At 48.8% G+C, this 26,809-nt stretch overlaps 2 protein-coding genes across 5 annotated transcripts in view; one reads left to right on the forward strand and one right to left on the reverse strand.

Annotated features, from left to right (window-relative positions):
- LOC122392458 (inositol polyphosphate-5-phosphatase A-like) lies at positions 1-15,325 on the reverse strand. Of its 2 annotated transcripts, none has more exons than XM_043387312.1 (12): positions 15,240-15,325; positions 13,834-14,000; positions 13,328-13,386; positions 11,185-11,226; positions 9,145-9,245; positions 8,374-8,528; positions 7,803-8,023; positions 6,751-6,891; positions 5,553-5,702; positions 4,873-5,058; positions 4,408-4,470; positions 1-1,875 (listed from the first exon to the last, which is right to left on the reverse strand). In XM_043387312.1, exons 3-12 carry the CDS (start codon positions 13,379-13,381, stop codon positions 1,447-1,449), a joined length of 1,542 nt encoding a protein of 513 aa, XP_043243247.1. In that variant the 5' UTR covers positions 13,382-13,386; positions 13,834-14,000; positions 15,240-15,325; the 3' UTR covers positions 1-1,446. The 2 variants fall into 2 exon arrangements, with proteins under 2 accessions (XP_043243247.1, XP_043243248.1); XM_043387313.1 differs by lacking the exon at positions 15,240-15,325 and adding an exon at positions 14,579-14,660.
- The window catches only part of LOC122392459 (tRNA-splicing endonuclease subunit Sen34-like), a 17,852-nt gene continuing 5,963 nt past the window's right edge, over positions 14,921-26,809 (forward strand). The window contains exon 1 of one of the 3 annotated variants that reach the window (XM_043387317.1): positions 14,921-15,012. Coding sequence is in view for 1 of the 3 variants with exons in the window: in XM_043387316.1 (XP_043243251.1) it covers positions 14,977-15,007 (31 nt within the window). In the remaining 2 variants the exon portion in view is untranslated. Of the gene's footprint in view, positions 15,013-24,770; positions 24,811-26,809 lie in introns of those variants that run through there. The other 2 variants (XM_043387316.1, XM_043387319.1) reach the window with 2 other exon arrangements.

A 26,809-nucleotide genomic window follows, 5' to 3' on the forward strand; every position in this document is an offset into this window, starting at 1 on the left:
TTTATGGCACGTCGCATCTGTATATACCACAAACCAAACGGTCACTGACAACATAACCGGAAGAGTTCGCGAGCAGCACCACCGGACCCACAGCATTGCTGGCCTGTCCACAGCAAACGACTACACCGCGCGCCAACAACCAAAGCAGCGACTTCCCGTCCGCGTGGAGGCCGTATATCAGACTGTTAGGCGCTTCGCTGAGATGGCGAGTGCTACAACATTTATACCGAAGATTCATAATAAATAGTATTTTCGCGACAACAAGCGTACGCTTCACTCCTCACTTGGACTCAACGCTGTTTAGCAAGCTTAAAACATTGCGGGCAGCAGTGCGCAGGAGCAATGAAGCTTTGAGTTTGATGCCTTTACTTTTAGGAATATATCGAACGTATTTCGTTCTGAGAGCTGTATTATGGTGACTCGTTAACACCCAGCTCTAGCGTTAAGCTAGTACAGTTTTCAGGAGGCTCGCTAAAGCAGATACAGTTAGGACTGGTATTACACATCATGACAAGTCAGCGTACATCTAGAAACACACGTCTGACAAGACATGCTCACATGGGTACAACTACACAACATTGTACTGAGACGATTGCTACTAAAAAAAAAAAAATCGTATGGCAGGGTTCTGGTAGTGGCATCCTACGGTGCTAATATCGGTGCTTGCACGACTGTTGGGTTTCTGCACGGTGTGCCCGGCCTACACATAACGAGAACGCCAGATGACGGTGGGACTATTCTGCCGCACAGACATTAACTACACAAGCATGGCTGATGGTCAGGGTGTCGCCCCTATCCGGACATCCGTTAGAGAAGCTAGGCCAAACGCCGCCGGTTGAAGGATCCAGGAATATGGGCGCGTGGCCGCGGAGAATCTGGTCTGACCGGGCCCGGGAGGTCGGGGCGTTGCCTGGTCCGCGTCACCCAGAGGGACTCCCTTGGTCACATGGTCACCATGCTAACACATACTGGACGTAGACACACGTGGTGACACATATTAGGTCACAAACACACACACTGACACTTAGAACACGTAAACGCACGCGCCAATACATAACAGTTATATAGACGCGGATATCGTCGACATATGACATGGGCCCAGAGACGGCCAGGCGGCACGGCGGCGCCGGCCACCTGGCTCTACGAGACGTCAATTGTAAAATAGATTCAAACGTATCAACATCACAACTCTATCGGGCGAACTCCATCGGCACCCGTCCGTGCCGAGCGCGTCTATTTGTACCAGACTACCAACGCTCCTTCTCTGGCGCATAGTGATTCAATAAACACTTTCATAACACCATCATACCAACAATCGACGATGCGCAACCGATAAAAACAATTGAAATAAATACGCGCCGGTGCATGTATACACTTAGAGAGGACGAACGGTGGCGAGGGCCGGCTGATTGGGCCGCGCCCTGACTAGCGGCGGACCCAGAGCGCCTAGACGAGGCCGCACTGGCAGCGCGGCCGGCGGCGGCGCGGCGCGGCGCGCTGGGCCACCATTTGTACTGGCTCCAGCAGGTCGGTGACGGGCGCGCCGTTGGACACGGCCGTGTCGGCGGGCGCCGTCTGTCCGTTGGTCTCGGGCTCGGGCGGCTCCTCGGCGTCCACCTCCTCGAACCAGTCCTCGTCCGAGGAGCTGTGGTGCGAGTGCAGCCGCGCCGACAGCTCCAGCCGCAGCCGGCTCTGCTTGTGCCGCAGCGGCGGCGGCTCACCGCCCAGCGAACTGACGCGGCGCCGGCCGGCGGCCGCCGGCGGGCCCGGCCGCAGCGGCAGGGAGCCGGCGCGCCCGTACGGCGGGCACGGCCGGCCCAGCGCGCAGCACACGGGCCGGCACTCGGCGCGCAGCGGCAGCCGCAGCATGATCGGCTGCCGGCAGAGCGCGCACACAGCGGCGGTCAGCGGCGGGTGAACACTCACCGGAACCCTACCAGGGCACTCCCTGCAGGGCCGAAACACGGGGCGCAGACAAAACTATTTGGTTTCACGGTGTCTAATTTTTATAGAATAAACGAAAAAAAAATAAATAAATGTTAATCAACGAGTCAGTATTGACAACACGCTATGCATACACCAACGTTTTACTGATGATAGACACAACGAAATTTGCTGCAAATGCTCGTATTAACTCCCTATGGCTGGCCAAGTTGGCTCGGTAGACTCAACACAGGGACTTCTATGGACAAGGAAGCGGGAATGCAGGTACTGAGCCGTTCACGGCACGTCAAGGTCCATCAAATAGATGACCCAGCGAATTATAATCCGCTTCAGATGGATTAAGTGACCATTCGCTTCAGTAGGACGTCAGAGCCGACTTGCTCACTTTCCTCACAATGAGTCTCACAAACTCGAATACAATAGAACAATACAAAAATGTGATGTCGAGTTAGCGGCAGTGGCATCCATGACTCGACACATAATTGACAATTATTACCTGGCTGATGTCACAGGCATTCAACGTCGCTCGCATCAGACGCACCTCAAGGGGAAATACACGGTAATCCGACTCAGAGGCGAGCAGTGCCTTTTTCACCGATACTTTAAACCTACAGCGATCGCACGACGTTGCCATGGAAAATAATTCGATCGGTTTGAAGGCTAGGTGAGCCGGAGCACGGAAGCTTCATAACTGCATTGACCTCCATCTCCACTCCATTGGTCAAACGGCAGTGGGTACAAAGCGGTCCCGAAGATTCGGTATCCGCTGTCATAAAAGCATCACTGCCTGGATCAGATCTTGATCCGGAGATGGTGGGGATAGGTAGAGGTACTAAAATAAAAAACAGTTTGTCCTCAGTTTGATTCAAGTTTTGTCTAGCGTTGTTCGAATAATCCGATGCAAATTTGCACAATTCATGCCATTTCATTTGTCCATATTCAACCTGTCTGTGAGTACTGAGCAATTAAGTAACTATGCACTATCAAAGCATAGAGCGCTTGATAGCCTACCTGTGCTCTAGTACCCACCCAAAAGCTCCAACAACATACACACACATCAAAACATATCTGTACAAAACAAGCCTTTTTTACACAGTATCTTTAGCAGAAATAAATTGAATGCTTTATCTAGGGAGAATTCCATGACGTACATCCCCACATTTTTGCCTGCGATTTTTCTCAGATATAATATCCCCGCACCGAGTAATTTATGGCCGCCGTTTGCAGTTACTGTCAGCAGGTTTCTTTTGCGCAGCATTTACATGATAAAGGACCGCGGTATAAGTCAAAAGCATAAAAGAACCACCTAACGTATATCTAACCGGGAATTTCGAACTGTCACTGGCTATCGCCTCACCCGTATAATTTCGAAAAAGTTCGCAAAACAACCTTACAGTGTGCCCCACAAACACAATGTCCCACACTGGCAACTGGAACCAGATTCTTCGAGTCTGCTATGTTGCCGATGGATTGAACGTATATTATGCCAGATGCTTCATTTTTTCGAAAGGTGTCCTATTCATCTATAAAATTACAAACGTTGCTCTGATGACATAAGATGTTCTCTAAGAAAAACTCGAAGAACCCTGATAAAATGCATATACGGAAAGGTTACCATCGCCTTTGCTGTAAAACAAATAGTACGATGTAGTTTCTAAAAATGTCACCTTTTGCTAGATGCTTCAAGTTACCTCTCGAAACAGAAATTGTTCAATAAACCACTAAAGCACGTTCATTCCACATGCAGAACGGTTTCTAAAACGAAACACTGGAACACTGATAAAGGAGGCCGTGTAAAAAAGCATTTGACCTGCATCCATACAACGGGTGGCCATGCCAGTGCACGTTTGGTTAATGAACTGAAAATGCTATGGACTAGAAGGGCGACTGGGCGAAATGCAGCTCGAACCAAAATATTCCTGCGACGTGCATAGATATTGCTGAATAGTGACACTCGGACGAGATAAAAGCGACATCAACATACAACACATCAACACAAAAAAGACGACAACCACAAAACGACACGATGCCGCCGCGGTGGAGAGCTTGCCAGCTGCCTTACGTCACTACACGAGAACAAAAACCCGTGTGACGGCGGCTCACTGCAGGTGTCTGCAGGCTGGCGAGAGGGACTAGTAGCAACAGACGGGGACAAAGCTGGTATGGTCGACAAAAGAAACAGACGCCACTAGGGGGACTGAACATGAGCGCACCAACGACACTTTCTGGCCTACCTGGGCAGCTACTTCAGAGTCAGAGCCAGGAAAACCGGCTGCAGGAGAGGCGCATAACCGTCAGACGCAGGGGGAACGGTGTAACTTTGGTGACGGACCGTACATATTTCATTTTAACAGTGTTTTTATCGTACTGCTCGATTGTTTGACTCGGCCGCCGCTCGGCGCCAGTGGGCGGTAGGCCGGTGACTGGACTAGTCTGCGCTGCAGTCTGGCCGGCCTGGCTCACCTTGTGGTCGCCCATGCAGCGCTCCCGGCCCACCATCCCATATGTGACGTCGCCGTGACCGTCCTGGAAGAGGATAGTACTGAAGTCAGAACACGATAATACTCGTACAATGGAACTTAGGGAGACAGACAGAGACCTGTTTATAAAAGACCGACGGATTTTCGTAAGTTACGACACTTCATAGATAGAGCACCTTCACATTCGCAGAATTGTAGATACCAATTGTGCAATCACACTCCTACCAACCTATCCTCCAAACTAACCAACCAAGTGGAACTCATGACTTCATCAGTATATTCGGGTTCGGCCCGTTGATGATGTGTCCATAAACAAACAAACACAGCCCTCCCGGTTCATCTTTCCTAAACAGTGGCAGCAACTCAACATAAGTCGACCTCGACTGAAAGCGCTGAGTAGCTGCCGTAATTAGCGCCCTATCAATCTCCAACAGTTGACCAGACGCACCTGATGTATGACCTGGAGAGCCGACTTGCTCATGAGGATGCGGTCACACCACGACGGGCAGCGGGTCTTCATCAGGTACTCGGACCGGTCCACGTTCTCCTCAAACGGATACGACGGCGGAAACTCGATGGGAAACTCGTGCAGGCGGTCCCTGAACTCATCCAACTCCTGGTCGAAACTCAGTAGCTGCAGAGGCGGAGGCGGAAAAAGTCAGAGGCAAGGGGTTATACACCCACTACGCCGAAACGGTAGTTAACTATCGTCTCCCGCGAGCACGCACACACGAACAATCACACGCAAAACATGCGATCAACAGTCTCAAACTTACGTCTATAGCTGGGGCACACGGCAAACAGACTTAGATAAAATGTGTCGCGTGTTAAGTTCTTGTACGAACAGTGCGTATCTGTGTGATCTTACACACGCCATTATTTGTTTATTATACTAAGCGCCTTTGTCTCCAAAATATCAAATTTAGTCTTCCCAAGAAAATATTTTCAACAGAAGTTTGATGAACATTGAACAATCATTGGAGCAAAAACGCTGAAAGGTTTCGGGCCAGATCAAACCGAAATCCATCAAAAGTCGTTGCGAATGGCCTGCTGAAGCTAATGATGGATAGCTGGGCGGTACCCCTGCTGCCCAACTGGGGCGATCTGAGGACTGAGCTCCGTACTCACCCACGATATGTCCTGCAGAAATGTGTCTTGGTGTGTGGAGTGGAAGAACTCCTTTTTGCCGACTCTCAACACCACCGTCTCGGAGTCGTCGTGGAACTCCACCATCTCCAGATCAGCTTTGGCCAGCGGCTTGAGATCTTTGGTCAGGTGCTGCCGCGGAACGGACCAAGGACACCGTCAGGTACGGGATACAATAACAGCCATTCGCACACTGCCGGACAATCAGATCACGCCTTTTTCAGACACTACCAGACAAAAAAATGCTACGTCCGGATACGACCCCGTCAGAACAGAGGAACATACAAGCATTTTAAGGGCAATCCTTGAATACAAGAAGACGTCAAAATTTTCCTTTCTATGTAGCTCGATATCATATTTACCAGTATAGCGCCTTTTGGGGCGACTAACGGAGCGAGCGAGGGGGTGAGTCTTGCACGTGCGAAATTTCGAGGGAGTACCTCCAACTGACTTGTGCACGGCACCCTACTGACCGGTTTCTAGCGATGTGCCAAATTTGAGCACAATCGGCCCAGCCGTTCTCGAGATCTGGAAGCGGCACCCTGCACGTGCGCACGTGCAAAATGGGTCCCAACTGACTTGTGCACGGCACCCTACTAACTGGTCCCTAACCGTGTACCAAATTTGAGCGCCATCGGTCCAGCCGTTCTCGAGATCTGGAAATGACCCCTGCACGTGCGCACGTGCAGCAGCACCCCAACTCTGGCACATGGATATGCAGTGCCTAGTGGGTGCCTACCTACATGCCAACTTTCAGCGCAATCGGCCAAGTAGTTACCGAGATATTGCAACAATTACAAAACTGACACCTCTTCGTTTTGCACGTGGCACGTGCATAAGGGGTCACCCGCATGCATCGGGAATAGTCCAATACTTGGTAGAAGGAATGAAGCTACCCTACAAAAATTACCGCGTGTAAATCGGTCAAGTGGTTGCTGAGATATAAGCCTCGCAAAAGCGTCCGCACGGCCGGCCGCTCATACTCAGAAATTTCCGTTAATCTAAGGAAAGACTCCGCTCGCTTCGCTCGCTCCGTAATCACCCTGTTATTATGACCAATGTCGGATGAGACGGTAACAAATCATACCGACTTGGGGTTAATGACAGAACGCCAACAAATTGTAAAATAGCACACGGCAGTGATCGCTATCCACCTATGACAACCTGAACACAGCCCTACCTTGACGACACCGTGCGCGTTGACCCGGAAGTTGAAGTCTCCGAAGATGAAGAAGGGTACGTTGCTGTGCCGGTCAGCGTGGAACCGGTCCAGGGTGTGCTGCAGGGCCCGCCGTCGGTTCTCGCTGTACGGAGACGGACTCTGGGCGCCGGGGGGGGGGGGGGTATCAACTATCGGTGCTGCTGTATATTCTGAACATATATCACCAACACTGACTAAGCGTTGAATGAGGGTCATTTGCACCAATAACCGAAAGCAGCGTCTACGTACCACAAAATGCATTCATATTCATTACTGTATGCCTGGCCTATTCAAATACATTAGCCTGAGGGGTGTGGTAATAACTGGTGTAAGCAAAGTGACCACGGTCAAAAACGAATTACCAAGTCAACATTTTGGGATGGCCTCGTTCAAAAAATGGCTAAGAGCTTCGGTCTAGACAATTATTTTATCATTGGCATACAGTAAAATACATACCAAACTCGGCCGGTGATAAATTTTCAAGACCTCAGTCCTTACTGATTTTTGAACTCGGCCTTCGGCCTCGTTCAAAAATTCAGCAAGGACCTCGGTCTTGAAAATTTATTTACACCGGCCTCGTTCAGTATTGTATAACACGGAGAGTTTGAAAAGCATAACATCGGATTACTGACATTTACGACCGTGCAAAGTGATCACAGAAATCAGCGCTTTCAAGCCAATATTATCCAAACATTTACGACCGTGTTCAAATCTCTAAATGCACGGCTGCACCGGACATAACCCTGCACAGGCAGCAATGGAGCGTGGCACTTTCTCCAGATATGTTTGCACTAAAACAGCACCAAAAGCCTGATGTACACCAGTCGGATCCGCTAGCGCCTCATCGCCGATATGCTAGCTCGTTCGCTGGTACGTTGAAATTTAAACATATGCGACGACAGCATATCCCTCAGCATACCCCTATATACCCTTAATTTCTGGCCTCGCAGACTTCTGACCTCCTGCACCCACAAATCCACATTTACCCTACATGTGCTAGCGGTGGTTTAAGAATCCACCGGCGCCCTTACCGTTTCAATGGCGATCATATTACACGCGTCGTGAAAGAGATGAATGTTGACTAAGTCGATTTCAGTTCCACGTATACGCCAGCGGGTGCGCAGGTAGCCCTTGCGCGACCACTTGCAGTTGGGGAAGTACTCCTGCGGGAACTTGTCTTTGTCGGCCTCGGAGATGGCGGCCAGGTCACCCGTGTGCACCTCGTGACCCTCCACCGGCCGGTAGCGCTCGGCTGCGGCAGGTGCACCAGACAGTTATGACAAGTCTGTAATATACGCTTTAGGTAGTAAAATGTGTCACATTTCTCACTGCGACAGGCACACGGGACACAGCTGGATAGTCATTACTTGACTGTACTGCCAGGCCAGTTATTAATGCGTCTAATCTCTCACTGCAGTAGGCATAAGAAGCAATCACGTCTAACGTACTTAGAACGAAACAAAGTTTGTCACAGCTCTCGCTGCGATGGTTGCACGGATGTCTCAAAACTCTCCCACAACTCTCCCTGTGGGAGGTGCACTAGAACACCCCGACTCTCCCCGTGATTACTGTCTACAAGTGAGGCGCCGCCGAGTGTCTCACCGGCCCAGTCCCACAGGTCAGCCTGCTGCAGCCGGCGGCTGATCAGGTACAGGTTGCCCAGCGCCGTGAAACTGGCCGCCCGGTTAAAGTCTTTGTCGAGCAGTATGACGGCCCGGTCGAACTGGCTGTCGATCTCTGGACTGGCCAACACGTCCCTGGGGGGAGTCACAGGGACGAGGGTCACTGTCTGCTGTCACCGGCGGATCGAGCACGACCGGCCACAGCCAGAGTACAAACATCAGACCAGCGGGGCCGCCTGATGACTGACGGATACCGAATACGTGATAAAGAGTTCATTTTTTCGATTCCTTGCTTTTCTGTTTTCAGGTATTATCTCTCTGGAAACGTACGCTAGGCCTGAATGTTCGCTGTTCATGAAAACTAGTTTACCATGTTAAATGTTAAATGGTCTCATAAAACTTATCCAAAGATAGATATAGCAGATGTGCTATAAAGGAACAAAGACGTCACCACGACGAAATACTAGCTAAACGTATTTGATATATGTTATGCTAAAAGCAATGTATGAAACAGGAAAGCCTCAACTGACGACATTGAAAAAGTAAAAGAAAACATAAAAAGTGCATACCTCATGGAGCCAGGTGAGCCAGATCTTTATCAAGCAGGACGTCTAATGGTGCAAATTTCCCATGATACAAGACATTCCCATGTTGTGTTGGCTGTTAGTTTGTCCCACCCCCGATATCGTAGCCAACTGTCCACTCAAACCCCGACAGTGCCAGCGTGGCGCAAAAGTGTCGCATCGCTCACCTAACAAAGCTGTCGACATGCTGCATACTGGTCTCGTAGTTTTTGCCGCCTACTTCTTGACAATGGAGTGCCACGAATTCGGGCCTCCGTTCCCGTATCAGCTAGGAGACACAAAGGAAAAGCTGGTTATCGTTCCGAGCTATCAACCATTCGCCATAAACGCATCTACGGTTCTCGTTACAGCGCAAACAGCGATGACCGCGGGCCGGCCTCCAGCGACAGAAGGTACTCAGAGCTTAACCCACGAGCCGCTGGGGGTGGGGTGGGGGGGGGGCATAAAGTTGCCCCCCCCCCCTTTACGTTTTGTGGAATATCTCCGAAACCTGATGAGCTACGAACGTGAAACTTGGCAAAGCTTCAAATGAATACCTAAGCAATGTTTGAGAAAAGTTTGGTGGCTGTAGCATTTAAGATGATGTCACAGTGACGTCATAAAGTTGTCGTTTTCCGATATGGACCGTTTCTGATATCGCTGAGCATGAAACACAACTGTAAATGAACCAGGCAGCATCTACTGTCATCCGAAAACATCTAAGTACACTTTCAACTAGTTCCTGACCATATAATCAGTCCTTTATATTCATTTTCATATGTCAGATATATCGTGAGGAACCTGCCAGAGTCGCAAATCTGTAATTTGACTTCTGACGTCACTGTGACGTGATTTCAAATGGGATCGACACCAAATCTGGACACAACCTCGGCTAGGTATTAAGGAAGATGTGCGCGAAGTTTCGTTTCTCAATCTCTTCGCGTTGCGACGATATCGTCGCAGAAGTAAAGGGGGGGGGGGGCAACTATGTGCCCCCCCCCCCAGCGGCCGGCGGGGAGGCCCAGCGGCCGCCGGGTTAACAAAGTGCCTAAGATCACTTTTCTTCAGTGCTCACGATATAGTGCCAAGTCAACCGTTCTACGATTAGGTACCTTAACCCTCGCCCGTATAGGGGGGGGGGGGGGGTCGAACGGACCCCGCTCGGTTTTTCGCGAATAAATCGCGTAAAAAGCGGCCGATCGCGACGAAACTTTCAGTACCCTCGCGTTAATCAATTTTACACCTACCCTGAAAATTTCATGACCCTGACCCTAATGACCTTTGACCTGTGACCTACTTTTCGAGACCATGTTTGGCCGGAATCGCGATTCGGCGTATGTCGGCTCGCATTAGCCGCGCGTTTGAGTCTTTTCGTGTTTTTAAGCGTTCGAACATGGGATATGATGTTGCTCCAATGCATTAGGGTGGGTGTCAAGGTCACCGGAAGGTCAGGTCAGGTCATTGACCTTTGATGACCTCGGTTCACTTTTTCGAGTTTTACATGTTTCTAGGCTGGTTTTTGGAGCTGAATTCGAATTTAGCAACCATTTGAACATTTACGATGTAGTTTTGGTGCCTTCGTAATATGTTACGAAGCTGTCAGAGGCGGTTGCCACCTACTACGAATACCCTTACTGGTTGACCTGACCTGACTCGACCTGGCCTAAATGCATGAAAACATCATCTGTGATCAAAACTAACATGATAATCGTGATCAGCACCCCGAAAAACCCCATAGCAGCCACGCTTCACGACTTTCTAACAGGCCGCAATTTTCCCGACTTTTTCCCGAAGGTCGCAACTTCCCGATTTTTTCCTAGGTCATCGGTTGACCTGACCTGGAAGGTCAACCGATGACCTAGGACCTTAAAATTGGGTATAATCGGCTTCCTCTCGTCACGGACAACACGCTCGTTTTTTTTTCGCGAAGCTCTAGCTCGATCAGGGGCGAAACGGCAAGGGGGGGGGGGGTCCAACAGACCTCCCTTATACGTTCGCGGCTAGAAAAAACACCAATACGGGCGAGGGTTAATTCATAAACAGCCAAGGTTACAACGGAACCTGAATATGCGACACTATTGGCTCTTTACCGTGAGCAGAATACCAGTCTGTTCTTAAGAACAAAATGGAGCATATCATAGAACGGCGCCGCTGTTTTGCTACCAGAAAAAAAGGTTTTTTAAACGGCTTTTCAGTAAAACATAAAAATATTACTTTGCCATCCTTACCTTCAGAAACTCGTCGATCCATATTTTCAGCATATGATGGGGCTGCAAAAGGAAAGTGAGTTGGTTAATAAGTCCGTAGTAAGCCAGTACATGAAGCAGTTTGGTCCAGCCGGGTTGGTTCAACAGGTCACAAGCTCGCACTACCCCCTCCCCTCCCACCTCCCCACCTCTCAGGCTCGAAGGCAGCCTACCCTTGAACTTTACATGGTCGCGACTTAAGTGCAACGTCATCTACCTATTTGACAAGGAACTCTTTATCATACCAGCTGTATGCACGTCACAAGCAGACGTCAATTGGATAAGAATAATCAGGTTTGAAGGGGGCGAAGCCGAGTGAAGAGGAGAGTCTTCCTAATCTCTTTTATGAGATTACAGCGTTAGTCGGGCCGAGAGCGCCGCTAGCGCTTTGAAAGCGTGTCGTTTGGCCATTATGTCGCTATTGAGTCGCAAAGAGGTTAGTGAGGTATTGCTATTTTACATGAGCCCGGATTTTTCGCAACCGTAAAAAATGTGAATTCAGAGCGATTTCTATATCGTATCTGACGAATATTGATTTTGTACATCCAGCATGCCCGTCTTATAGAGCTCATAGTTTTATATTGTCAGTGTTCTATATTTGCATTTGCAATCAACAATCAATGGTCGGGACAAGAATATGTTTCTTTTTTACCGAAGCTGGTGTGCACTGACGTACAAAATCGTCCTCAGCACACACAATTTTCGACGAAAAAATACAACGTTCCAAAACAATGGAATACCGATGCATGAAAAAAAGACGCTGAACGAATTTTGCAATATCAGTCGCGAGTTATTTTTAACGGAAATTTAGTCGATGGTGATGATGATGATGATGATTTGGGGGTTGGGGCGTCCGAATAATTACGGAGCGAGCGAAGCGAGCGGAGTCTTTCCCATATAACGGAAAAATCTCAGTATGAGCGGCCCAGCCCGGCCCATAATGCCCGCATTGAGACCCGCACAGAAACTAAGTCTGAATGGTCACGAGCACAGGTGATCACTACGCGGAGCTTGTTGTGTGTCATCACGGGCCCACCACTCGGGCATATCGTCCGCGCCTGGTTCACCAGCAGGATTTTGAGCCAAAACTTTAATATATCATAGACGTAGATAAATGATAACAAGTTCCTGGGTCTAGCATAGCCAATTGCATTTTGGCCAATTGCAAGCTGAGGCCTCTTGCACCAAACTACCTAGCTAGGTAAAATCGAAAAACCTGTTTCAGAATAACCTAATCTAACGGTGGTAAATTTGTTTGCAATAGCCGAATGCATAATCCTACATGTGCTTGCTAAGTTTTGCACGCAAATTGTTGCATTTGAGACTTGGACTGGGTATACGATGCAAAATAATCCAAGCATTGGTGCAAGAGGATTTTGGTGCAAGAGGCCTCTGGTCTGAATAACAATGCAGGTCAGTATGTGCTCTCCCTGCCTCAAACTGACGGCCATTGGACACTGGTGCTGGAAATGAGGCCGCTTTCTGGTCCCGGCGTTTTATTCTCCGGGTGAGTTAGCCCCGTCTAGCGCTTAGCCTTTCGGGACCCTCTCAGAGCCGCGGTTGTTTTCGCCGCTCGGCCCATTCGAGATGCAAAGTTGATGGTCGCAGGAAGTTTATTTGGGGTCTCTGAATATACGACTTCGAAATTAATCGATTCTACAAAACCTTTTTCTTTCATCTATATGCATACATTTAACAGTAGGTAACTCCAGACTAGCCTGGTTTGGCTGGCCCTAAATAAGCTTCGTGTGACTATTAACTTTGCATCTCGACTGGGGCGAGCGGCGAAAACAACCACGACCCTGAGTGGGTCCCGAAAGGCTAAATGCTGGACGGGATTAGCCCGCGAGGAGAATAAAACGCCGGGACCAGAAAGCGGCCTCATTTCCGGCACTGAGTCACTGACTGAGTCGGTAACCAGTTGGGCACCTTATTCACTAAGCAACAAGGACAAAAAAAGAGTTCTAAAAAATAAGCAGCACTTCACAGAGAGGCCATTCAGCACCTCCAGTCAGTTGGTGGTGGGTCAAAAGAGTACAAGAAGTCACTTCTAGTTCTATGAACATGGGTACATGTATGAACAAGATAGTGAATCAGGAATTTAATATACTTGAACTGAACTTACATCCTCGAAAATAGATCCAACATTTGCTGTTAGCAGAAGAACTTCGGTCGCCATCACACCTGCAAAAGGAGGAATAAAGGATTATTCTGAACAAATTTATAGCTGAACCTATATTCACAAACATGCAGATCAATCAATATATGTCCCTGCCTTACTGTGGCCTTTGATAAAGCCAGCATGACATCATGCAATTCCCATCTCTCACAACTTAGAAATAAAGTTTAATTAGTAGGCAGTATTGTTTAAAAATGGGTCCAAATTATCAATAAGTAGTTGGATTTAGGATGTGCTATAGCAGAAGGCTGTATGAGAGTATCCTTTATGAATGCTCTTACATGTTAAAATGTTTGGTGCCTCAAAAATATTCAATCCAGCTTTTTTTGGCACTACAGATTACCTCAGCAGATATCTTGGGATATCATAAATCTTTGTAAGGCCTAGTGGCTTTATTTTACATGCCCTAAGCAATAAGCATTCTGCAACAGGCCTAAATATTTTTTATTTACCTGAACTTACAGGGCTAACTGCTAAGCATGAAGATCAACAAATATGCTCATACTCCCAGCTCATACTATCTCTTAATATTTAGCTGAGATGACCCCAACTCCTCCTTTCTTGACATATCACAATTCACATCAAAATCTTCATGGCAGGGTGCTACAAATCAGCTGATCTGTAAAACAAAGAATGGGAAAATCAGAAACTCTACATTTAACAACAATATGCTACTGGAGGTGTATGCAAACACATAATATGGTCATCTATCAATGATCTTATGAAATAAAATAATAAACACAACTATGACAGCCTGGAATGCATTCTCAAACATGACTTCAAAATGATGGTAGCTACCAGCAGAAACATTATTTAGCCATCATTAATAACATCATGCAAAAAATCAATGAGAGCTAATAAATTAAGAAACTATTATAAACAAAACACGCTGGCATCAGTGCACGATTTTGCTATAAGTAACACATGTAGGTGAAGGTATACATTATCAGCACAACTACATCCATCAGCCTATATCGTAACTACTTGGCCACATTTTCTGGTTGTTTTTTTAAGCATCAATGGTTGATTTAACTGATCGTAAGATTATTAAATATATTTGTTATGGTGTCAAGACTATTTACCAGCTACCACACACGAAAGGCAGCATCTAAAAGCATTCAATTCCTAATATGAGCTGTACCAATCAGCAGAAAACACACTGTTCAATCCTAAGTGTCGTCTCAACCTGTAGCTAACCTAAAATGCTAAAACGATCAATCACACATAAAATATGTGTGAGAAAACCGCAACCACCACCTCTTCGCGCGACCGCCCCCCCAAAAAAACACTACACCGCGATTGCCTCAAATGTCAATATCAAGGACAGCAAAATAAAAGACACTCCTTCAGAATGTGAAAATAAAACGACGTCATCAATAGTCATTCAAATTTTTGCAAAATTAACTTTCATGATTATGTTCGAATTTCCCGTCCTGGCAGTGAACAATTTTCCTTACTTCTTTTTCACATTTACATGACGAATTTAGAAAAAAAAAACAGCAAAAATAGGTTTAAAAAAATACATACAGAAAAACAAACGATTTTTGTATGACGTCATCAGCTCTGAATGGCAGTAAAATTTTTTAGTAGGAGTGATGCTAAAACTTGAATGTCGTCTCTCGCTAGGTGAGGTAATTGTTTTTTTAAAAGATTTAATTGTTTATTTATCATTGGTTTTGATAGTTAATGGGTTAAAAGTGCACAAATGACAAGACATTTCTATCTTGTCGCGTGGAATCATCAATTTGTTAGACATGACCTTTACCTTGACCTGGGAAAGACGGGATTGCATATCAATATCAATATGACCATTATTTCACTTATTCAATGGACCCAGACTCCGATGAATCTGGCTTACCCTCTAACTCTGACTCCTTTAACATTGATCTGAGTTCTGATCGATTCCAACCGTAGCTTCAACTTGCACTACTGGTGTCGTAACTAATTAGGTATCAGTCGGGGAAACTATGGTAAAATCTGCTATTTTTAGCAGTCTGCTATTTTTAGCAGAAATCTGCTAAAAATGGGTACGCATGTGACGTCATCGTACCCAAATATAGCAGATTTGGGTACGGCCCCATACAAAAGCAGATCTGCACCCTAATTGAAGCAAATGCGCATCAAATGCCTGGCAGATTCATGATTAGAATAGTGCTGAGAATGTCCTCTGATATTTTTGTTCAGATCCGACTATTTTCAAATAATGAATTTGAAAATAGTCGGATCTGAGGCCAGTTTTACCAACAGAAAAATAGCAGCCAGGCGCAGTTTTTCTGTCAAAAACCAGCCGACGAGTTTCACCAACCAGGCGAAAAAATATCCGCCGGCGTGAAAAAATATCAGCCAGAAAAATAGCCAACGAGTTTCACCAACGGCAAATGCGGCATTAATGGAGTGTTTATCTGCGCCATTATATGTAGAAAAACAGCCCCAAAAAATAGACAGGCGACCCCGTCTATTTTTTTGATGTCGTGTGGGGATAATTGGCCTCATTTGTTACTAATTATCGTGATTTGCGCTTCTCAGTTGATATAATAATTTAGTATCATTCATGGCCAATTTGTAAAGCATCTAGGCTTCAAGATTAGAAGAGGAATACTGATGATATTGCGTAAAGAAAGAGCCTTTGTCACCAGGCAGGACCAAAAGGAACCAACAAGACGGGTGTTTGGTGTTGTGGTGTTAGTTTTTTTCGTTTTATATTACCTTCTTGCTACCAGCGCCCAACAGCAAGATGATAGCGCATTAACTAGTGGTCAGCTTACAAGTTCATTGCTCGCACGGAAGTGGAAAATAATGATGGAAGGTCATTTTCGAAAATCGAAGGTGATTGAAGAAATGCTGGAAGGAGAGGCAGAGAGGGTAGGCTCATTGGACTCAAGATTTTAAATAAATATGTCACTGTTTTCACATATTCATCTACATTTGACATTGCAAGGTGCCAGCTATTGATACCACTACTACTTTTGGGTGGAACTTACTCGAGCTGTGCGGCATGGTGCATTGACATTGCTAAGACCAAAATGGCAAGATTTTCAAGATATAATAATTCAAGATAGTAATTCAAGATAATTCAAGATAGAATAAATTTGAAAAAGAAATTGAATAGCATGAAAGAAATGTATAAAGGCTTGTTTTTTAAGCAAAACGTGCAAAGTTTGCATGGTTGCGAACCCGAACAAACTTGCTGAATGCTGTCATAAGATTGTGCCACTGAACTCAGCAAGTCATGCTGCCAATATTGAAGGAAAAGAAAATAATAGTAATGTTGTAAAATGTAAATGAATCCATAACTGATGTGTGTGCAGTGTGCACTGTGCTGATATTGAATGCATGTGTATCTTGCATGCATGAGTCATGCAGGGATCATGTTAAAACTGGCTGTAAGTATTGTGAGTTAGTTTTGCTAAATTGTGGAGGCACCAGGCAAATTGCGGTCAAAATGTTATTTGTTCACCTCAGCGCTGAAATTTCTGCACACAGAGGTTTCAGATCATGCGCCAAAATGTTCATGCAGCCCGTCCGTTACGCTGGTCATGTTGACAGTGACAAGGATTTTTTCCCAGTCTCATGTTGAAATACAATGATAATTCACTTAGCTTGATTTTAGCTTATGTTTTTCATGCCAGTTCCTAGAATAAGGCAGCCAATATTTTCTGTCATGTGAGAAATAAAATGACAATATGCACAATTGCGGGCTGTGGCATGTTGTGATGTTTTTCCTTGTTTATTGCTGAGGTTTTTCCAGTCTCTGCTGCAAAAACGGTGGTGAATCCACCGTCGTCCGACGGTTTCGATGACGCCAATCATCGGCGAGTGTTGCTGTGATGGCCGACCTGACTGAGCGCACAGCGGCAGCCGCCGTCGCCAATAACGACAGTGAGGACACCTCCGAGTCGGACGGAGACGCCGCCGCGGACGACTTCACCGTGCTGGACGAGGTGGAGCGCTCGAGCCGACAGGCCGTGCACCGCGTGCGCTGCCCGACTGGCTGGCGCACCCGCAGCCGATTGGCGACCGGCGGCCGGCGCCGGCCAATCTGCCGGCGCTCTGCCCCGAGCTGCGCGCCCGGCTGGCCGCCGAGGGCATCGAACAGGTGTTCCTGGTGCAGGTGACGGTGCTGCCCGAGTTGCTGGCGGCCGCAGAGTCGCCGCTGCCACCGGCCGACCTCTGCGTCTCGGCGCCGGCCGGCCGCGGTAAGACGCTGCCGTTCGTGCTGCCGCTGGTGCAGGCGCGGCGCCGCGGTGCGCCGGCCGCCGGGTGCGCGCGCTAGCTGTGCTACCCACACAGGCGCTGCCCGCTCAGGTGCCCGCCGTGTTCCGCCAGTACGACGCCGACACGCCGCTCTGCGTCCGGCTGCTGGGTGGAGACGAAGTGGCACGAGGGGGGGGGGCACCAACTGGTGGCGGTGGGGCCGCGCGGCCCGGTCTCCCTGGCTGATCGTGGTGAGCACTCCTGGCTGGCTGATGGATCACATACCCCCCAGCGCCGAGGGCTTCTCGCTAGCGCACCTGCGCTACCTGGTGATCGACGAAGCCGACCGGTTGATCGAGATGGCCGAGACGGGCTGGCTGAAAGCGGTGGAGCGGGTGGCGGCAGCCACGGCCCGCCGCCCTGCATCGCCGGCCGGCTGACGGCCGCCGCCGTCTGCGCGCCTCACCTGCCGCTGCAGAAGCTGCCGTTCTTGGCTACCCTGTCACAGAACCCGGAGGCCGGAGAAGCTGGAGCGAATGTCGCTGTTCCAGCCGCGACTGCTGGTGGCCGGCACGGCCGGCCGCCGTCGCACTGCCCGGTCAGTTCGTCGGCAGGTTCACCACGCCGGCCGAGCTGAGCGAGTCGTTCAACGTGGTGGCGCCGCAGCCGCTGAAGCCGCTGCTGATGCACAATTTGCTCCGACAGCCCGACTGGCGGCGCTCGCTCGTGTTGGTCAACTGGAACGAGGCAGCGCACCAGCTGGAGCTACCGCTGTCGGTGCTGGGTGCGCGCGAGGCCGAGTTCCCTGAGGCAGTGCCGGCGGGCCAGCGCGGCGGCGGCGCGCACCAGCTGAGATGCTGGTGTGCTCGAGGCTATGGCGCGCGGTATTGACGTGGACGCCGTGGACGCGGTCGTGTCGTACGACATCCCGGCGCTGTTGAAGGCACACTGCGTGCGTCGGACGGCGCGCGTTAGCCGGGCCGGCCAGGCGGTCACGCTAATGTTTGAGCGGCAGCGCAGCCATTTCTAGCGGCTGATGGCGCAGGCGGTCAAGGTGGACGGCCGGGTGCGGGAGACGCCGGTGCCGCTGTACGAGCTGCGCCAGTACGAGGCGACCTACGTCAGTGGATTTCCACGCTAGCTTCTAGTTGATCGCTTTTTTCACCTTTTTTACGCTCATCGCTCATGATTTATTTACATTTTAGAAATATTACAATGAATAGGTGTTTACCTTGTCATCAGCCCAGAAAAGTTAAAGTAGGTAAGGCGTTTTTAGTTGCATAATGTACCTATATTTGTTCATGAACACGGATTTAACGTGTCCTAACTCCCAAATACTTCGATATTAGACCCGAGTTTTGCAAACCAGTCGAAAGGCTTAGAACGATCATTTGGTTGGGGCGTAGCCAGACGGCTCGACTGGGCGTGGAAGCCGGCGAAAAGTGGTCACCACGCGATCATCATGTAAAGCGGTCTCCGTCGGACGATTGTGTCCGTGCTTAACGAATGATCTCGGCACACGCGGAGGAGTTCGGCAGGACTCTCCACTGAGCGGTACTGGGCGCAGTCGAACGACGGTCGACGAAGCTAGCGCAGGTATTGTTACGAGCCGGACCAGTGTAGCGGGGCCGGAGCTTATATTGTTTGCTGTGTGGCGTTCCTTCGTCTTGACCGGGCCCGGCAAACGGGGCCTGCATATCGGCTGAAACCACCTAGCCGGGCAGCATGACCTCCACCTCGCCGAAGTGGGGCGAACGACCGCCCTCAGCCCTGCAATGACCGCTGTGCAGTTAATCTGGGTAGGTATCTTCCTGAGGTATGACACTCGCCTTGGCACAAGGCTTTACCCATATAGGCTTTGGCGAATCCTTAGCCCTCTTGGTCCTAGAAGTAGGTGTAATGCAGTACGCGCGAAGCCGCCTCGCAGCACCGCAGTTCACTCGCTAGTCGCTCGGCAGCGGAACTGTCCGTCCAGCTTCAGGTGGCGCCTCTGGGAACAATGTTTGCCGCTTCTTCCCCACTCTTTTGACATCTAGGAAAGAGGTGCGACTCCCGCGTCGGGAGCGGGTCCCATCTATTATAGTCCCCACCTCATAAAAGGTGGGAGTGGGGGTCCATACATTGCGTGCACGTTCGACACGATTATTTTCTACAAGGTGCAACTAAAAGCAGACAAAAAGGTTAATTGCAAGTTGAAGGTATTGTAAAAATGAAAAAATAATAGGCTGACAGGAAAAAAAAGATCCACTAAAACGCACGCTTCCTATCGTGACCGTCATAAATGACGTAGGTTTACAATTTGGTGGTCTTGTATTGGCAAGTTTATTATGGTCTATTTTGTGGTTACAACTCTTGAAAATATATGTTATGTTTTCCAATAATAATATTTCTCAATCTTTGTTGTATTTGCTTTAAAAAAACACGCTTAACTTTATTTGAAACATGTTTTAAATAATTTATCAATCTCCTTGACCATTATCGATATTAAAATATCAGCTGACTGCCGGCGACAAATATTTCCGGCCGATGTTGGCTGGAATTTTTTTGTTGGTGAAACTCGTGGCTGTGTGGCGGCTATTTTTTCGGCTGGATATTTTATTTCGGCGGCCGGCTGGTATTTTTTGGTAAAACTGGCCTCTGAACAAAAATATCAGAGGACATTCTCAGCACTATTCTAATCATGAATCTGCCAGGCATTTGATGCGCATTTGCTTCAATTAGGGTGCAGAGGCCAGTTTTACCAACAGAAAAATAGCAGCCCGGCGCAATTTTTCTGTCAAAAACCAGCCGACGAGTTTCACCAACCAGGCGAAAAAATATCCGCCGGCGTGAAAAAATATCAGCCAGAAAAATAGCCAACGAGTTTCACCAACGGCAAATGCGGCATTAATGGAGTGTTTATCTGCGCCATTATATGTAGAAAAACAGCCCAAAAAATAGACAGGCGACCCCGTCTATTTTTTTGATGTCGTGTAGGGGTAATTGGCCTCATTTGTTACTAATTATCGTGATTTGCGCTTCTCAGTTGATATAATAATTTAGTATCATTCATGGCCAATTTGTAAAGCATCTGGGCTTCAAGATTAGAAGAGGAATACTGATGATATTGCGTAAAGAAAGAGCCTTTGTCACCAGGCAGGACCAAAAGGAACCAACAAGACGGGTGTTTGGTGTTGTGGTGTTAGTTTTTTCGTTTTATATTATCTTTTTGCTACCAGCACCCAACAGCAAGATGATAGCGCATTAACTAGTGGTCAGCTTACAAGTTCATTGCTCGCACGGAAGTGGAAAATAATGATGGAAGGTCATTTTCGAAAATCGAAGGTGATTGAATAAATGCTGGAAGGAGAGGCAGAGAGGGTAGGCTCATTGGACTCAAGATTTTAAATAAATATGTCACTCACATATTCATCTACATTTGACATTGCAAGGTGCCAGCTACTGATACCACTACTACTTTTGGGTGGAACTTACTCGAGCTGTGCGGCATGGTGCATTGACATTGCTAAGACCAAAATGGCAAGATTTTCAAGATATAATAATTCAAGATAGTAATTCAAGATAATTCAACTCAAGATAGAATAAATTTAAAAAAGAAATTGAATAGCATGAAAGAAATGTATAAAGGCTTGTTTTTTAAGCAAAACGTGCAAAGTTTGCATGGTTGCGAACCCGAACAAACTTGCTGAATGCTGTCATAAGATTGTGCCACTGAACTCAGCAAGTCATGCTGCCAATATTGAAGGAAAAGAAAATAATAGTAATGTTGTAAAATGTAAATGAATCCATAACTGATGTGTGTGCAGTGTGCAGACTGTGCTGATATTGAATGCATGTGTATCTTGCATGCATGAGTCATGCAGGGATCATGTTAAAACTGGCTGTAAGTATTGTGAGTTAGTTTTGCTAAATTGTGGAGGCACCAGGTAAATTGCGGTCAAAATGTTATTGTTCACCTCAGCGCTGAAATTTCTGCACACAGAGTTTTCAGATCATGCGCCGAAATGTTCATGCAGCCCGTCCGTTTCGCTGGTCATGTTGACAGTGACAAGGATTTTTTCCCAGTCTCATGTTGAAATACAATAATAATTCACTTAGCTTGATTTTAGCTTATGTTTTTCATGCCAGTTCCTAGAATAAGGCAGCCAATATTTTCTGTCATGTGAGAAATAAAATGACAATATGCACAATTGCGGGCTGTGGCATGTTGTGATGTTTTTCCTTGTTTATTGCTGAGGTTTTTCCAGTCTCTGCTGCAAAAACGGTGGTGAATCCACCGTCGTCCGACGGTTTCGATGACGCCAATCATCGGCGAGTGTTGCTGTGATGGCCGACCTGACTGAGCGCACAGCGGCAGCCGCCGTCGCCAATAACGACAGTGAGGACACCTCCGAGTCGGACGGAGACGCCGCCGCGGACGACTTCACCGTGCTGGACGAGGTGGAGCGCTCGAGCCGACAGGCCGTGCACCGCGTGCGCTGCCCGACTGGCTGGCGCACCCGCAGCCGATTGGCGACCGGCGGCCGGCGCCGGCCAATCTGCCGGCGCTCTGCCCCGAGCTGCGCGCCCGGCTGGCCGCCGAGGGCATCGAACAGGTGTTCCTGGTGCAGGTGACGGTGCTGCCTGAGTTGCTGGCGGCCGCAGAGTCGCCGCTGCCACCGGCCGACCTCTGCGTCTCGGCGCCGGCCGGCCGCGGTAAGACGCTGCCGTTCGTGCTGCCGCTGGTGCAGGCGCCGCGCCGCGCCGGCCGCCGGGTGCGCGCGCTAGCTGTGCTACCCACACAGGCGCTGCCCGCTCAGGTGCCCGCCGTGTTCCGCCAGTACGACGCCGACACGCCGCTCTGCGTCCGGCTGCTGGGTGGAGACGAAGTGGCACGAGGGGGGGGGGCACCAACTGGTGGCGGTGGGGCCGCGCGGCCCGGTCTCCCTGGCTGATCGTGGTGAGCACTCCTGGCTGGCTGATGGATCACATACCCAGCGCCGAGGGCTTCTCGCTAGCGCACCTGCGCTACCTGGTGATCGACGAAGCCGGCCGGGTGATCGAGATGGCCGAGACGGGCTGGCTGAAAGCGGTGGAGCGGGTGGCGGCAGCCACGGCCCGCCGCCCTGCATCGCCGGCCGGCTGACGGCCGCCGCCGTCTGCGCGCCTCACCTGCCGCTGCAGAAGCTGCCGTTCCTGGCTACCCTGTCACAGAACCCGGAGGCCGGAGAAGCTGGAGCGAATGTCGCTGTTCCAGCCGCGACTGCTGGTGGCCGGCACGGCCGGCCGCCGTCGCACTGCCCGGTCAGCTCGTCGGCAGGTTCACCACGCCGGCCGAGCTGAGCGAGTCGTTCAACGTGGTGGCGCCGCAGCCGCTGAAGCCGCTGCTGATGCACAATTTGCTCCGACAGCCCGACTGGCGGCGCTCGCTCGTGTTGGTCAACTGGAACGAGGCAGCGCACCAGCTGGAGCTACCGCTGTCGGTGCTGGGTGCGCGCGAGGCCGAGTTCCCTGAGGCAGTGCCGGCGGGCCAGCGCGGCGGCGGCGCGCACCAGCTGAGATGCTGGTGTGCTCGAGGCTATGGCGCGCGGTATTGACGTGGACGCCGTGGACGCGGTCGTGTCGTACGACATCCCGGCGCTGTTGAAGGCACACTGCGTGCGTCGGACGGCGCGCGTTAGCCGGGCCGGCCAGGCGGTCACGCTAATGTTTGAGCGGCAGCGCAGCCATTTCTAGCGGCTGATGGCGCAGGCGGTCAAGGTGGACGGCCGGGTGCGGGAGACGCCGGTGCCGCTGTACGAGCTGCGCCAGTACGAGGCGACCTACGTCAGTGGATTTCCACGCTAGCTTCTAGTTGATCGCTTTTTTCACCTTTTTTACGCTCATCGCTCATGATTTATTTACATTTTAGAAATATTACAATGAATAGGTGTTTACCTTGTCATCAGCCCAGAAAAGTTAAAGTAGGTAAGGCGTTTTTAGTTGCATAATGTACCTATATTTGTTCATGAACACGGATTTAACGTGTCCTAACTCCCAAATACTTCGATATTAGACCCGAGTTTTGCAAACCAGTCGAAAGGCTTAGAACGATCATTTGGTTGGGGCGTAGCCAGACGGCTCGACTGGGCGTGGAAGCCGGCGAAAAGTGGTCACCACGCGATCATCATGTAAAGCGGTCTCCGTCGGACGATTGTGTCCGTGCTTAACGAATGATCTCGGCACACGCGGAGGAGTTCGGCAGGACTCTCCACTGAGCGGTACTGGGCGCAGTCGAACGACGGTCGACGAAGCTAGCGCAGGTATTGTTACGAGCCGGACCAGTGTAGCGGGGCCGGAGCTTATATTGTTTGCTGTGTGGCGTTCCTTCGTCTTGACCGGGCCCGGCAAACGGGGCCTGCATATCGGCTGAAACCACCTAGCCGGGCAGCATGACCTCCACCTCGCCGAAGTGGGGCGAACGACCGCCCTCAGCCCTGCAATGACCGCTGTGCAGTTAATCTGGGTAGGTATCTTCCTGAGGTATGACACTCGCCTTGGCACAAGGCTTTACCCATATAGGCTTTGGCGAATCCTTAGCCCTCTTGGTCCTAGAAGTAGGTGTAATGCAGTACGCGCGAAGCCGCCTCGCAGCACCGCAGTTCACTCGCTAGTCGCTCGGCAGCGGAACTGTCCGTCCAGCTTCAGGTGGCGCCTCTGGGAACAATGTTTGCCGCTTCTTCCCCACTCTTTTGACATCTAGGAAAGAGGTGCGACTCCCGCGTCGGGAGCGGGTCCCATCTATTATAGTCCCCACCTCATAAAAGGTGGGAGTGGGGGTCCATACATTGCGTGCACGTTCGACACGATTATTTTCTACAAGGTGCAACTAAAAGCAGACAAAAAGGTTAATTGCAAGTTGAAGGTATTGTAAAAATGAAAAAATAATAGGCTGACAGGAAAAAAAAGATCCACTAAAACGCACGCTTCCTATCGTGACCGTCATAAATGACGTAGGTTTACAATTTGGTGGTCTTGTATTGGCAAGTTTATTATGGTCTATTTTGTGGTTACAACTCTTGAAAATATATGTTATGTTTTCCAATAATAATATTTCTCAATCTTTGTTGTATTTGCTTTAAAAAAACACGCTTAACTTTATTTGAAACATGTTTTAAATAATTTATCAATCTCCTTGACCATTATCGATATTAAAATATCAGCTGACTGCCGGCGACAAATATTTCCGGCCGATGTTGGCTGGAATTTTTTTGTTGGTGAAACTCGTGGCTGTGTGGCGGCTATTTTTTCGGCTGGATATTTTATTTCGGCGGCCGGCTGGTATTTTTTGGTAAAACTGGCCTCTGAACAAAAATATCAGAGGACATTCTCAGCACTATTCTAATCATGAATCTGCCAGGCATTTGATGCGCATTTGCTTCAATTAGGGTGCAGAGGCCAGTTTTACCAACAGAAAAATAGCAGCCCGGCGCAATTTTTCTGTCAAAAACCAGCCGACGAGTTTCACCAACCAGGCGAAAAAATATCCGCCGGCGTGAAAAAATATCAGCCAGAAAAATAGCCAACGAGTTTCACCAACGGCAAATGCGGCATTAATGGAGTGTTTATCTGCGCCATTATATGTAGAAAAACAGCCCAAAAAATAGACAGGCGACCCCGTCTATTTTTTTGATGTCGTGTAGGGGTAATTGGCCTCATTTGTTACTAATTATCGTGATTTGCGCTTCTCAGTTGATATAATAATTTAGTATCATTCATGGCCAATTTGTAAAGCATCTGGGCTTCAAGATTAGAAGAGGAATACTGATGATATTGCGTAAAGAAAGAGCCTTTGTCACCAGGCAGGACCAAAAGGAACCAACAAGACGGGTGTTTGGTGTTGTGGTGTTAGTTTTTTCGTTTTATATTATCTTTTTGCTACCAGCACCCAACAGCAAGATGATAGCGCATTAACTAGTGGTCAGCTTACAAGTTCATTGCTCGCACGGAAGTGGAAAATAATGATGGAAGGTCATTTTCGAAAATCGAAGGTGATTGAATAAATGCTGGAAGGAGAGGCAGAGAGGGTAGGCTCATTGGACTCAAGATTTTAAATAAATATGTCACTCACATATTCATCTACATTTGACATTGCAAGGTGCCAGCTACTGATACCACTACTACTTTTGGGTGGAACTTACTCGAGCTGTGCGGCATGGTGCATTGACATTGCTAAGACCAAAATGGCAAGATTTTCAAGATATAATAATTCAAGATAGTAATTCAAGATAATTCAACTCAAGATAGAATAAATTTAAAAAAGAAATTGAATAGCATGAAAGAAATGTATAAAGGCTTGTTTTTTAAGCAAAACGTGCAAAGTTTGCATGGTTGCGAACCCGAACAAACTTGCTGAATGCTGTCATAAGATTGTGCCACTGAACTCAGCAAGTCATGCTGCCAATATTGAAGGAAAAGAAAATAATAGTAATGTTGTAAAATGTAAATGAATCCATAACTGATGTGTGTGCAGTGTGCAGACTGTGCTGATATTGAATGCATGTGTATCTTGCATGCATGAGTCATGCAGGGATCATGTTAAAACTGGCTGTAAGTATTGTGAGTTAGTTTTGCTAAATTGTGGAGGCACCAGGTAAATTGCGGTCAAAATGTTATTGTTCACCTCAGCGCTGAAATTTCTGCACACAGAGTTTTCAGATCATGCGCCGAAATGTTCATGCAGCCCGTCCGTTTCGCTGGTCATGTTGACAGTGACAAGGATTTTTTCCCAGTCTCATGTTGAAATACAATAATAATTCACTTAGCTTGATTTTAGCTTATGTTTTTCATGCCAGTTCCTAGAATAAGGCAGCCAATATTTTCTGTCATGTGAGAAATAAAATGACAATATGCACAATTGCGGGCTGTGGCATGTTGTGATGTTTTTCCTTGTTTATTGCTGAGGTTTTTCCAGTCTCTGCTGCAAAAACGGTGGTGAATCCACCGTCGTCCGACGGTTTCGATGACGCCAATCATCGGCGAGTGTTGCTGTGATGGCCGACCTGACTGAGCGCACAGCGGCAGCCGCCGTCGCCAATAACGACAGTGAGGACACCTCCGAGTCGGACGGAGACGCCGCCGCGGACGACTTCACCGTGCTGGACGAGGTGGAGCGCTCGAGCCGACAGGCCGTGCACCGCGTGCGCTGCCCGACTGGCTGGCGCACCCGCAGCCGATTGGCGACCGGCGGCCGGCGCCGGCCAATCTGCCGGCGCT

This window comes from Amphibalanus amphitrite, unplaced genomic scaffold, assembly GCF_019059575.1.
Source record: "Amphibalanus amphitrite isolate SeventyFive unplaced genomic scaffold, NRLGWU_Aamphi_draft 000487F_arrow, whole genome shotgun sequence".
Lineage (NCBI taxonomy): Eukaryota > Metazoa > Arthropoda > Thecostraca > Balanomorpha > Balanidae > Amphibalanus > Amphibalanus amphitrite.

Coding starts and splice junctions, on each gene's coding strand:
- LOC122392458 (XM_043387312.1), bottom strand. CDS start 13,381: ATGGCGACCGAAGTTCTTCTGCTAACAGCAAATGTTGGATCTATTTTC. Junction 8,529..9,144: donor CATGTCGACAGCTTTGTTAG/GTGAGCGATGCG, acceptor GACTCCCCCCAG/GGACGTGTTGGCCAGTCCAG. Junction 1,876..4,407: donor GCTGCATGGGCGACCACAAG/GTGAGCCAGGCC, acceptor CTCTGCCGGCAG/CCGATCATGCTGCGGCTGCC.